This window comes from Stegodyphus dumicola, chromosome 1, assembly GCF_044657685.1.
Source record: "Stegodyphus dumicola isolate Sdum_Otavi_A_Nest chromosome 1, ASM4465768v1".
Taxonomy (NCBI): domain Eukaryota; kingdom Metazoa; phylum Arthropoda; class Arachnida; order Araneae; family Eresidae; genus Stegodyphus; species Stegodyphus dumicola.
The window spans coordinates 217,006,564-217,020,621 of record NC_140768.1 but is presented as its reverse complement, the minus strand read 5'-3'; the positions used below and the strand labels follow the sequence as shown (position 1 = coordinate 217,020,621).

At 31.5% G+C, this 14,058-nt stretch overlaps 1 protein-coding gene across 2 annotated transcripts in view; it reads left to right on the top strand.

Annotated features, from left to right (window-relative positions):
* The window catches only part of LOC118195501 (complex I assembly factor ACAD9, mitochondrial-like), a 150,875-nt gene that overhangs the window by 21,114 nt on the left and 115,703 nt on the right, over positions 1 to 14,058 (top strand). For both annotated transcript variants that reach the window (XM_035366827.2, XM_035366826.2), the window contains exon 5: positions 5,070 to 5,171. In XM_035366827.2, the coding sequence (XP_035222718.1) occupies positions 5,070 to 5,171 (102 nt within the window). The remainder of the gene's footprint in view (positions 1 to 5,069; positions 5,172 to 14,058) is intronic.

Sequence of the window (14,058 nt, the reverse complement as noted above, 5' to 3'; positions counted from 1 at the left end):
CCCAGATATTTAATACAGAAATCGCACAGGCTAGTGAAGAAGAAAGGAATGACAATGTTTCAAATAATGATAATGATATTTTACCAAATGATACTGCTGGGGAAGTTGAAATTCACATAAGAAGTAAGTTTCAGCCTTCTAAAAGCAGTTATAGTCATACTAAAAAGTTTAAAAAGCAGAAGACTGAAATCTTGAACTTGATAAAAAAGGAACTGTTAGTTATGTCTCAGGAAAAACATGAAGAAAGAGATACAAGAGAAATTATAAATGACAAAACACTGAAACTAGTCCACAGATTTTCGATTTTCTTTTTGGTTTAGACATTTACTCTCTTCTCGTTGAACAGACAAATATATATGCTCAGGGGGAAAAAAAAAGAAAAAAAAAAAAAAAAAAAACCAGAATTTATTGCATCTGAAGCCTATATGAGAAGATTTATTGGAATAATATAGCTCACGGGATATCATTCTTTACCTCAAGAAAAAAAATGTATTGGTCTTTTGATAAGGACATTTCTGTTCCTGTTGTACGAGAATTGATATCATGTTTGCAATACAGGAATATGAAGCAGAATTTGCATTTGACAATACTGATAAATTTATATGAGGTGAGACCGTATCTAAACTTACTAAATATCACCACATTTTACTACTGGAAATATAAAGTCTGTTTTAGATTTCAGACGCGAGAATGCATTATTCTTTTTACAAATTCCTATTGAGAGTGTAGAATTAGCCAGAAATAGATCAGCAACAGGAAGACCTAGAAAATTCAACATTCAAAAACCATTACATGGAGATGGTAGACATTTTATCGTAAAGTCCGTTGATAACAAAAGACTGTGTTGTAAAGAGTACCATAGCCAGACTGTTTATAGATGCAAAGTATGTAATGTAACTTTACATCATGATTGTAATCAAGCTTTTCATGCTTGAATCTTTCAAATGAAATGATTTCTATTTGTAAAAGAAATAAAATGTATATTTTAATATTAAATTAATTACAAGTAAAATGATTTGTAGATTTATAAAACGTTATACAGCTAAAAAGTAATCATGCGCTCCACTCAAAAGAAACATCACACGAGTACAATCCTACTCACTAAACATCCGTAGTCTTATTCCGCTAATGTTGCGTGAACGCAACACTCGCTTTTTCCATAGGTAAGAGCATTTTTTTTTTATTTTCAATGTAAATTTATGTTATAAATGCTTAATTTAATATTTGTTATTATTTTCATGAGAAAAGAAACATTCCTTGTAGTTTTGGCGGTTAATGGGTTAATCTTTTTTAAAAGTTAGACACATCAGAATTTAGATTTATTAAATACTACTAGAATTTTGTCCCAGTGCTTTACCTAAATTCTAAAAATTTTGCCATCCTTTAATTCCATTGCTCTGTGGTTCTCTAAATTCCAAAAATTTTGTATACCCTAAATTCTGCCGCCCACTGCAGCCATACTAGCTCTGGCACCAGTTCTGGGTTTATGTGAATAATAAATTAGTTATGCTTAATTCAAATAACACTAAATGTAATCTTTTGGCCTATAAGTATCATAATTAAAATCTATTTTTAGCATATGGAATGAAATTTTTCGTCAATATTTCTTAGCGCGTTTAACTTAAATCTGTAATCATCGCCAAGCGTAATACCAACAGAAAAAGCTGCCGTACTCTTTATTATTCAATTATTAATATAAAAAAATTGTTTAGAGATCGCTGCATGAACCATTATTTAAGTTGTCATGTGTTGGATAAACATGCAGTGATGAAAACAATATATAATAAATAATGATTCGGCAGGTTGGGCATCAGGGATATAAAATATTAGTAGGTGTAAAATCAACGGTATTTCTATGTTTCGGTTTGAGATGTACCAATCAGATATGCAGCTATGGATTCAAATTACTGCTCACACAAATTTATGCTAAAATGATTTGTTTCTTCAATTACAAATTATTTTATTTAGCGCCGAAGTGAAATTAAGAATCAAAACTCTTCACATATTTTATTATGGGGGATTAAATCAAATGCACATGCGTAAAGCATATAAAAAATGATCTAAAAATAGTTATTGGTTGCTTTGAGGTTTGGATTTTAGATCATTCCGGATATTGGACTTCCAGATCTCGGATTTTGTACTGTAGTGTTATGCAATAGTAATACCTCAAGTATGTATTGGCAATGGCAATTCATAATTCTGCCAAATGTAAGGTGTGGACCATTACTTGATTTCTGAGTGCAAGAAGTGAGTGCTCAATGAAAATTCCGTAGACAGATTTATCCTGTTTATGGTAACATTTTGAATTAACAGAATGTCGCAAAATGATGCTGTGTTCAAGATGAAAAAGGAGCAGCTGCACAATGTTTAATTTCTTGAAAAATGTCTGCAAAAAATCAAAAAACGAAATTCTTAAGAGTTGTTTTAAGATAATAAAGGACTTTCCCCAACCCTCAAAGACTTTGATTCATGAAACTCTGACTGAGGAAAAAGGGCACAGAAAATTGTGCTGCAAGACTGGGTGTTTAAAATGTTAATGGGAGAACAAATAAGAAGATCGATTATATGATGAACTTCCTGATATGATATGCAGAAGAAGGAATGAATTCCTGGATTGGGTATCAAATTTGGATTTTTTGCCATATACTTGAATCCAAGCAACAGTAATTTCAACAAGGTGATGCACAATTCTCCAAACAGCATAAATTTAACTTTAGCCTCTTAAGTCATGGCTTTGATTTTCTGAAAAAGTTGCTGAATTCTTGTTATGTTCATGCCTTCTGGAACAACAGTTTTAATGTGTACTGTAAATCTTGCAGTGATTTCAGCAAAACATCTGGAGCAAAGGAGAGGAATATCTGTTCTGATAAGGTTCAGTATGTACCAAAGACATGTCACAACTTCTGAAAACATTTGAGTGGGATTTTTTAAATCACCCATAATATAATCTAGATGTAATACCTAGTGATTTTCATATGTGTCTATGGTATTTTTATGTTATAGGGGCCACAATGAAAGAAAATCATTACCTCCATGATAAATTGGTAGTTAAGACACAATAACACGCCGAATAAGTACTAATTCAGAAGTCAAACAACAAAAATCAGCATTAATTTTCAAAATTTTCACAGGTCTAGTTTCGATGGTTTTACCGAACCACCATCCTCAGCAGCTGAAATGTGCATATATGGAATATTTGGTATGTAATGGTCATATAAAAAGCTAAATTTTATATCTGCAGAATCCTCTGTTCATGGTTTTGAAACTGTTTTCATAAAATTTTTACTTTACGCTGAGAAGTTTTGTAATGTCTAGTATCAACAAATAAGAAAGAAAGAAACCTATAGTAACTTTAAAAAAGAATATCAGCATTGAATATCACTTCTGTAAAAGGGCCTTCTCCACAAAAGATCAAAATCATCTTAATAATTATCTTATAGATCTTATAGATTTACTATTTCAAAGAATATTTTAGGAGTGGAGGAATATAAAGATGCATGTTAAAATATTGAGAACAAAATTATTTATAAATTAATTTTGCTGTCTTTCAAGTTATAGCAATGCTTTCCATAAATAATAATTAACTTAATAAAATCATTAAAGAAAAAATTGGTAAGATATGTTATTGGCCGATGAGCTATATCAAGAACTTCATATAAAGTTATCAGAATAATTTATATACATAAATATATAGAAATTTTATTGAATTTAAAACTTTCATCTAATCTTCTGCAAGTACTTATTATTCATGGGATTGAATTTTGATTTAAGATGACTTACCAATGACAAAATACCTGAATCATGGAACATTGATAGTTTCATCTTGAATTTTAATCTGGAAATGAGTTAGTTGCATTGGTTTTTTTCGTATCCCTCCCCATGTATAATTTTAATATTTTTCAGTTTTCCTCACAAAATTGTTCTTTTGACATTCAATTTATATACACATAAATACTTTCTCGTAATTAATCAACCACAGAAACTGTTTAAAGCACTAATAAGAAAATGCTTGTCATACTTAAGAATTTATTTTGATTAATATGTTTAACTCTGTAAGCTGCATATCCTGCAATTTCCACGGGCAACATAGGTGTAGCAAAATTTGCACAGCTGACAATTTCCACTGGGATGCATTTTTTCCATCTATTTAAATGCGCAACCTGCTCTTTCTTTTTCATAATTTCATTTCGGTTTTTTTTTTTTTTTTTTTTTTTTTTTTTTTTTGTCAGTTTTCCATATTTCTGCAAAATATATAATCATTTAGCACTCTTCTCAAAGCTCAAAGAGGTCTGTAGTTCAACTCTCAAACCCATGAGACTAACTGCTCAATATTTTGCTGTCTATATACCACAAATACCATCAAGGAAGAGCTTCATAGACAGTGTGCTATGTGTTGCTAAAAAAAAAACAAATTCCTAAAGAAACTCGAATTTGGTGCTAAGATTGCAAGCTAAGATTTTGCTTTGAGCCTTGTTTCGAAGTTTATCATACCAAACTTAATTTCTAATAAATGTTTTGCAAGTATTTTGAATATTTTCATTAATATATATGTTTTACCTTCATATTTCTTAAAATAAATCACAATTTAACCAATATTATTTTTTTTAATTTGCTTTTACATGATTATTCTTCAATTTCAATTTTCCGACAATCTTTATTTATGATCTAATTATGTATTGAACAAAAACTGTTTTACAAAAAATTGTCATATATTTCAACTCTAAAATATATGTAAATTTGAAATATGTAATAAAAAATACGTAATTTTTTAACCTATTTTGATTTAAAAAGTTATGCAGCGAGAGGGTTAGTGACTGTCTAAAGAAAATTATGCCATAGACTTTATGCAAATATATTCTGTTTCATAGTTGAAGTACATTATTTGCATTTAGCTTTTCCTTAATTTCCAGGAGAGCTTAAGTTCTGTTAGTAATTGCTACTTTGTTTCCTTGCTTGTAAGCTGAAAATAAGATGAAAATTTCACTTATTGTTTCTCTCTATAGGGAAATATCTTATTTTTGTTTATATCTTCAGTTTTCTTGCATTAATGATAATTTCCTTATTTTCAGTGAATTCTGTGCAGATTGACAGGGACAAGGCATTGCCATATGGTCTCCTTCAAGATTTAAAAGATATGGGCCTTTTTGGTCGAATGATTCCTGCTAAATATGGTATTAAGTTTTACATATTTCTTTTATATATATATATATATATATTACTTCAGAAATAAATATTTTGCTAAAATAGATTTTACAATCCTTTCTGATTACAAACTAATTGAAAAATGTTTAGATAAAGTGTCTAGATTAAATTACAAGTCTCTGTTCATAACTCCCAAGCTTAACTATCTGTAAATGTGCATCTTAGCAACATTTGGCTTTTTTTAAATTATGGTTCTTCTTCCCCCCCCCCAGAATTTTAGTTTCTTTTAATAAGATTTCTAATGCAGAAGGTACAAATACTTATGCAGCGACAGTAGTAGAAATACAAACAAAGATGGGATATACCTGATTAAGTTTATGTAACAGAGCCTGTAAAATGCATTTCTGTCAAATAGGTTGAGGTTAATAGAATACAGAAAAATGAAATTTTTAATGAATTCCCTTAACTAATGATCATTTGAACATGTGATTAACTTATGATGTTTCTTAAAATAAGCAATAAATAAGTATAGTTTTTGTGTATACAGACAAACCCTGCTGTAACATATTTTAATTGACTGGAAGATTAGTCTGCTATATCGAGTATAGTAAGAAAAATGGATTATTTCACAAACTGTATAAAAATAACATAATGAATCTCAAATTACTTACCATAAATATAATGGTTCTGATTATTCCCTTGAGTTACACATTTATAACTGTGATTAATAATTTTATTCATAAAAATGTAAAAACTCTAAAAATAAATAACAAAGAATATTAATGAATTTAACTTTTTCTTAACTTCTGAGTACTGTGATTTTGTGCTGGCATGATGCAGACTGAATGATAATTTCCATACTTTTGTTCTAAAACTGAAAAGCTTCCATCACATCAAAGTTTATATGAATAAAAACCTTTTAATGACCTGCATCATAGCCTTGGCATCTGCTGTGGTAAGGCATTCACTGACCATGTGTTGCATTTCTTCAAATTTTTCATTAGGATCAGAAGAATCTTTGATGTAATTTTTCATTTTAATTTCTGTCACATTATCTTCCTTTCTTGGATCTTTAAGATTAATTATTATAAACATCATCATCATCATTGCAGGACTAAAAAAACTCCATATCACACTCTGAAAATGCTGAAACATAATTTTTTGTAGCCACTTAGCAATAGACAAATCCTCATTTTTGTTTTCCTCTACAACACCCTTTGCTATATTAGCATACCAAAAACAGTTTTGAATGGCTGATTCTGTAACATGTCATAAAGACTTTTATAGCACTCTATCAAGAAGCAAAATGTTATAACTGACTTGATTGTCATGCTTCTGCAAAATGCTTAAAATGAGCTGCTTTTGGTGAGGCACTTTAAGCTCCTGATTATGCCTTGATCCATCGGCTGTAGCATCAAAGTCGCATCTGGGGGCAATAAAGCAATCTTAATTCATTCTGAGTTTCCAGCATTTGTATGTGCAGCCTATTTCTCAGTCAAAAGTAGAATCTTTTGCTTTTTGCCTGAAAGATGTTCAGCTAATTTTCTTAACTCTTTTTGATGTATTTCTGACATCATTCTGCTTACAGTTAGCTTTGTAGAAAACTGGAAAAGCTTTTAGATTTTGTTAAGCATCTTGGTTTTTGAAATTTTAAGCTAATGACATTCAGTACCATTCTTATTGGCACACAGGAGACTCACACTATTGACAATTTTTTACAAGTGCCTTTTTCATCTTTAAATTTTAACTTATTGTATCTGTTTCTCCTAGAACTTGACATCACATAGCCTTTATTTACAATATACACAAGAGTGAAGGTCAAGGTCAAAGAAATGTAACATTAAGATGTTTTCCTTCACAGATGAAATAAGGATTCTAACATCTGAAACATGGATGATTTTAAAGGTTAATAATTTTTTTTTTTTTAACTTGCAGAAATTCTGAAAAGAATTGGGGGTTGAAGATATCAATGCAGTTTCTTTTATCCATATTTTCATACTTTTGGAGGTTTTGTCATAACACTATAAAATAACAGTATAGGAAATTGAATGGGACTAAATGTTCTAAATAGAACTGATTTTTTTTTATCCATAAGTCCATTTTGATGTTAATTTAAAGCATCCCTAAAAATATGAAGCAGTGATTTTGTTTATCATTTTCTAATGGGCGAAAAAGATATCTGGTCGTAATGAATGTTTTCTGCCAAAAAAATATTCTTAATAAAGTTAGGGAAAAAAAAAAAAGCATGAAAGCAGTACCTTTAGTGCAGATAGTAATCACCACCCAAATCTATGATTTTTCTGTGAAATTTTGGTAGTTTTTCAAAGCCTTCAGCCCAGAAACTTGGTGGCCACGAGTCCAAAAACAAATCAACCTCATTTCAGACGTCTTGTGCAGAATGGACGACAGCACCAACACGATGTAACTGCAGGTGTGAAAAAAGGTAGCAGTCCAAAAGAGCAATGTCGGGGCTATATATATGGTGGGTGTGGCAAAAGATCCCATTCAGGTCTGTATGGAAGGTCTGATGGTGAATGCAGACACATGTGGTCTTGCATTATCTTGATGGAACATACAAATCATGATCTTTTTGTTAGTCAAACTGTGATTTACGACACTGCCACTGGGCTCACCGGCTGCAGACCAACCTCCCTTTTTGGCCTGTATTGTTGAAGTAAATCCACTTTTCATCACAAGTGATGATCCGGTCCAGAATTTTGACCTTGCATTGATATTCAAGCAAATTAATGCAGGCTCAAACATGTCTGTCAGGGTTGCCACGCTACCTGGAAAACCGGAAAAAGTCAGGTAATTCGGAAATTGACCAAAAAATTCAGGGAAAAGTCAGGGAATTTAAGTGTTTTAGTCAAAATCTGGAAAAGTCAGGGAATTTCATACAACGAACCCGCCAAAAAAAGCAAGTTTTGCGCCGACGTCGGAAGAGATAACTTTTTTGGCGAATTGTGTATCACGTAAGTTTCATTCGGGCAGCTGGCATAGAGCCAATTTTCGCAGCTCCAATTTGATTGTCTTTTTAGAAAGGCAAAGCAAGTTTCCCGCAACTTTTGGTTTCCAGTAACCTCGAGAATCGCATGTGCAGTTCATGAACTAAAGAAAGTACCTGTTCTCGTATAAAACAAAATGGGTTTAATCCTAGTATACGGTACCATGAAGGTTAGAATTAAAAAAATATGTATTGTAAAGAAGGAAAACCTCTCTGCAACAGACGTGGCTCGGTTCCATCATAGCGGGAAACAGCTGTGCATGCGCGATATATCTGTTGCCAAAGCTCGAAACTGGTGTCGAAGTTCGAAGGTCACGTTATCAAGAGTTCATAAAATGAATATCGTTTAAAATGTCTTTAAAGGAAAAGAAAATATTTTTTGGCACAAGTAAATTAATTCATGGATTAGTTATTTTGAGGGGGGGAATCTACGAAAATCCGTTTTTAAAATTATTGCAAAAAATCCAAGAAAAAACGTTCTTTGATAAAACGTTTCTTCTTGGATTTTTCGCAATAATTTGAAAACGGATTTTTGTGGTTTTCTTTTTTGTCAAAGAACGTTTTTTTTAACACGTGTTTCTCAATTTCCTGTACACATCACGGAGAGGGAAATTCTGGCCGTTCCGTCGTCAAATCCCTTGGCAAATTTTCCCTCCGCTTTTTACATAGACATTCTTTGGTCAGAATAATCTCCATGTATGGTACAGCGGGATTTGGCGACATGATGATAAGCAGTAAGCGGGTCATTTTGTTCTTGGCGACAATTTTCAAAATCATGCGAAGGCCGTATCGTATACTAGGATTTTACCGCAAAATCTTTTTTTTTTTTTTTCTCTTTTCTTTTCTTTTTAATAAATATCTTGTCATTTTGCAGTAAAATAAAAAAATAGTAATCAATCATCTAGGATAACCATGTAATATAACTATATTCGCTAAAATATCGTTGATTATTGTAATTAAATTTTTAAATAATTATCTTTATTTTTATGTTATTCATATCATTTAATGTTGCTTCTTCCCTCTAAATTTATTTATCATTAGTAAATAATATTTCCAAATTTCAGGAAATTTTCTCTGGCATAATCCTGAAATCAATTCTAGCAGTATGATGACATCACGAAATTTAATGCACATATTTTTTCCTTATGTATTCTGCGAAATAAATATAAAATACCTCAATTTAGTAAAAAAATATCATTAAATAGATTTCTTTCTTTTCTGCAGAATGTCTGCAAAAAAAAGCCTTATTTTATTCCAGATTGGGCAGATTCTAATCTCAATCTTCAGTGGAGAAAACAACTCCTATTATAATTATATTTGTGTTTTCAAGTGTTAAAGTGCCTTTTAAGAATACACCTCACACAAATTAAATTTACCTAAAATCTAACCTAACTTTTAGCATTGCGTTGTGATTTATAAGAACCGGATTAGCCTTGTGTTGAACTGGGGATGATCATGAGTAATAATTAAATAAAACGTACAGTTGTTATCCATTGTATATATCTTAAATTTTATTAAGTTTTTTAAGCGGAAAAGTAAACAAAATTATCAAACAAAGTGTACCAAGAATAATTAAGAATAAATGTCCTCTGGGATTTATTGAATAATTAAGTGAATTTGCTACACAGTACAAGTAATACCATAATTAATTTACCTCTTAGCACAGCCAACGTACATTACGCAGATAGACTGGAATTTTCTGGAAAACCTGGAAAAGTCAGGGAATTTCATTCTCCTGTTTGAGTGGCAACCCTGGTCTGTCCTTATCTGCTTGAGTTAGCTCATGCGGCACTTGTAATTGAACTTACATCGAGTTTATGTGATTCATAAACTACATAGTGCAGCTAATGGATTTGGCAGTAACGTCTACTTCCTTAGTAAGCTCTCGAGTGGTTGCATACTCACTCTTCCTCTACAAGTTTTTGTAGGCAGCCCTAATCAAAATTAGTAGGACGGCCAGAGCGTTCTGCTTCTTGAATCTCATAGTCCCTGTTTTTGAACATTTGGTACCAAACCTTCACAATGTCATATAATGCAACATTAGAACCTAAAGCTGTACACAATTTGGTGACTCAATAGCTGACATTTTGCGACAGAACTGGAAGTAAATTATGATTCTAATCTGGTCGGGGCCCACCAGCATCCAAGCAGTAAAGTCGCTGAACACTTATAGTTCAGTCTGAGGTTCAAATTCTGCGAACAGGTTGGCAGCATGGTCATTTTCATGGTTTTCCCCATGTTTATGAGCCAACTTTCCCTAGAAAGTTCTCCACAAAGGCATCCCTCCCCTCAGGCAGATAGCCCTCGAGGCTTTTCTGTAATCACATAAAAATAAATAATAATAAAACTAATCTGATAGCATGATAATTCAATATTTATAATAATAATTTTTTAAAAACTTCACAACACGGTATTCTAAAGCAAGTCTCTTTCAAATGCCAAAAATCATTTCAGAAAATTTGATTAAACACACCAACACAAACTGCTTGCGCAGACAATATTTGCGGTGGTGGGAAACTTTTGTTAAAACCTGATATTTCCAAACAATGCATTTTTTATTTATTAACTTCCTAAGTGGCATGACTGCCTTTATCCATTCATAAGATTTTTTGTTAATTAGTATATACAGAGGCTGTTCACACATATTTTAGACAATGTATATTGTATTCACAAAACTAAATTACATAAAATTCTTGTGTTTTAAATGTTCTATTTGACATCCCTTATCCTGAACTATCTTTCTACACCGCAATTTCCAAGATAATAATGCCTTTTGAAGTGGCAGAAGAGGTATTCTATCCCATTCCTCCCAAACAGCTTTCCGGAGTCCTGTTAGGGTTTTGGGACAACGTTTAGATAATGCAGTTTCAAATGTTGAAAAATCGAAAGCACAAAAATCCATAGGTGACGCATCGTGAGATTTAGTAGTGATATCAGTGAAGGTTATGGCCTTGATACCAGTTTTTTGTTCCATTTCTTTTAGGAAATTTACAGTGGATTTTGATGTGTGACTGCTAGCTTTGTCCTGATCGAGTCTCACAGATTGATGGCACTGTGGGTAAAGCGATGGTATTTCATTCAGAAAAATTGGCAAATAAATATGTTCCTGATAGTATTGAGTTAATCTTGACATTTTTTTGTACTCTCTTTATTTGTAACTTGCCATTATATGAAAAACCAGCAACAGTCATGAATCCTTTAGAAAACCTTTCTTTCGATTCTTTGAACCATGTACTTAAATTTTTTTCTCCCCTTTTATGATAATAAATGGCTCTTTTTTTGTTACAATCATTTAAATACACCCATGCGTCATCTATTGTGACAATTGTTTTCCATTTTTCTTTGGATAAGTGTTTCTCATATAGAATTCTGCAGCGTGTCCTGCATTGAGCGATATGCTTTGGAAGAAGACGATGCACATTGTGTTTTTTCGCTTTCTTAAGATTTAAATCAATGTTTATCATTTTGTTTACAGTGGACACTGAACATTTTAATGATTTTGTAACCGTCCTTTGACTAGGGGGATTTTCTTTTAACATTAAACAACGTACCTTTGCAATAGTCGAAGATGTCCGTTTTTTCCTTGGATACTTGTTTGGAATTTTTGTCCCACTTGAGGCTCCAATTTGATGGTTTTTTTTTCCATCCTTGTTGATGATATTACCAATCGACGCTTTAGATATCGCAAAACCATGACTCTCACATCGTTTTTGGATAACGGGAGATTTTGGCTTGCCAAAATCGTCTAAAATATGTGCGAACAGCCTCTGCATTAGCTTATAATTTAAAATAATTTCCTCTCTTTCTTTAATGATATAAATATTATCTTAATGAATGGGAGTTTAGGATAACTAAGACTAGAATGAGTAATTATACAAATTTAGCTAGCAAAAGCTATTTTGTGAGCAGATGCAAAAACTTGTGCCACTGCGATGGTTAAAATGGAACAGAGAACAAAAGTGATTATAAGACTGTCACTCATTGACTTCTAGATATCACTGCAATTCATTAAAAGGTTTTCAGGTGAAAAATCTGAAATCTTTCTTAATCATCGTGTTTTTAGTTATTTTTACTTATGTACACTGCTCAAAAAAATGGGACAGTGCTACATCTCCTGTTCTACTGGGGCGATTCACTAAATTCAAATTGCGTTCTTCACGTCTCGAAAGCGCGACTTAGGATATATATTATATTTATATATAGCACTATTCTAACATCTGTATTTTGACACAAACTCGGACTTTTTCTGAAATAACATGCCAATGTTTTTCCATATTTCGATTCTACAACTCAAATTATGCCAGAATACCAAGTTTTGTAAAAATCATACGAGAAGTTTTTAAAATATTAGCTCTCAAAATTTTAGCTCCTCAGTGTTAATTCAATTTGTCAAATATTTATCAATATCTCTTTTTTATTAAACATTTTTATTTTTATTTTCACATTTCGAAATTTAGGTTCATTCCAAATAAAATTTACCTGTTTTTTGTGTTCTGTTTTTTAAATTTCTATTTTTAAATAATTTTTATAAATTTTTTGAAAAACATTTTGAATTATAACCTATAAAATTTTTACCATCATCTTAAAGTAGGTGTATTTCTAAGCATACCTGCAAAAAATTAGACTTTTTTATTCAAAATTTTCTGAGATATACACGAATTTACATATTTTGCGTTTTGAAATTTGGCATACTTTCTGTCTGAATGCAAATATTTCTAATTTTATATTAATCAAGATTGCACATGATATTATTTATTTGCACTTCAGTTCTTACCATCAGCTCTAGTAGAAGTTACAAATCAATTATATTTAATTAAGGAATGACCATCTAAGTTTAGAAACAGCGTGCCGTAACAGCAATTCAATTATTAGCACCGTATCTTTCATGTTATTCCCGATTGGCAAGCTACATCGCGCTTAAACTAGGTTAGTTGGTCATTTAGACATAGAAACATAGAAAGTCAACATAGAAAGAACATGGGAGCTATTTGGTTAAGATGCTTTCATAGAGAACCTAGAAATCTACGAAAACCAACCATGCAGCCTCGGTTAGACTTCGCAACAAAAAATTTAATATTTAACAATCTTCAAATGCTACGCAACTGGTGAGGCTCCAATTTAATATTTTATTTGTAAATATTTAAAATATTGTTGTATTCTTAGACACAAAAAGCAGAATTTAAGTTTTGTTAACTCATTAGTAAACTATCAAGCCGTAGTGCAAATGAATATTCAATTTGTTTTGAAATAATTGTATTCACTTAATATTCTTGGAATATGAGCTAAAGAAGGAATGTTCTCAAAAGATTAAAGAAGTGTTTAAATCCAGTGATATTAGGTTTGTCTTACAAGCTCAGAATCAAAACGATTCTGCAATTGCCAGAGTAGTTGACTTGTAAATGGCTGTGAATTAAGCAGATGACTTTTAATCTTACGTTATTCAGTCAGAAAACGTATTCCAAATGTTTTGTATTGTATTGCATGACAATGCACCTTTTCATTTTTCAATAACCAATCGGAGAACCGCTTGTATTCCGAAAATAAGTATGTGTACTCAATCGTCCTGCATGTTCTTCAAATTTGTCTTCTTATGATTTTTTTTCTTTCCCAAAAACTAAAGTTGCCTCTCAAAGGAAAGTATTTTGACATTGTAGAGACAAAAGGAGTATGACATCTACTTTTAGAGGAATGTTAAAAACAGATCTCTACAAGCCTTCTCTTCCATTACATGTTGTGCATTCAGACAAAAAGTTGTATCAGTTTCTATAACCTATTTTTATTTCACTCTGATTACTTTATTAACATACAGTGAATATATACTAAATCTTTTACTTCTGTTTCAGTAATTCGGAATTTTTGACGGAATTGTTGTCACAACTAGGACTTAGAAGATAAGTAAAATTAAATATTTA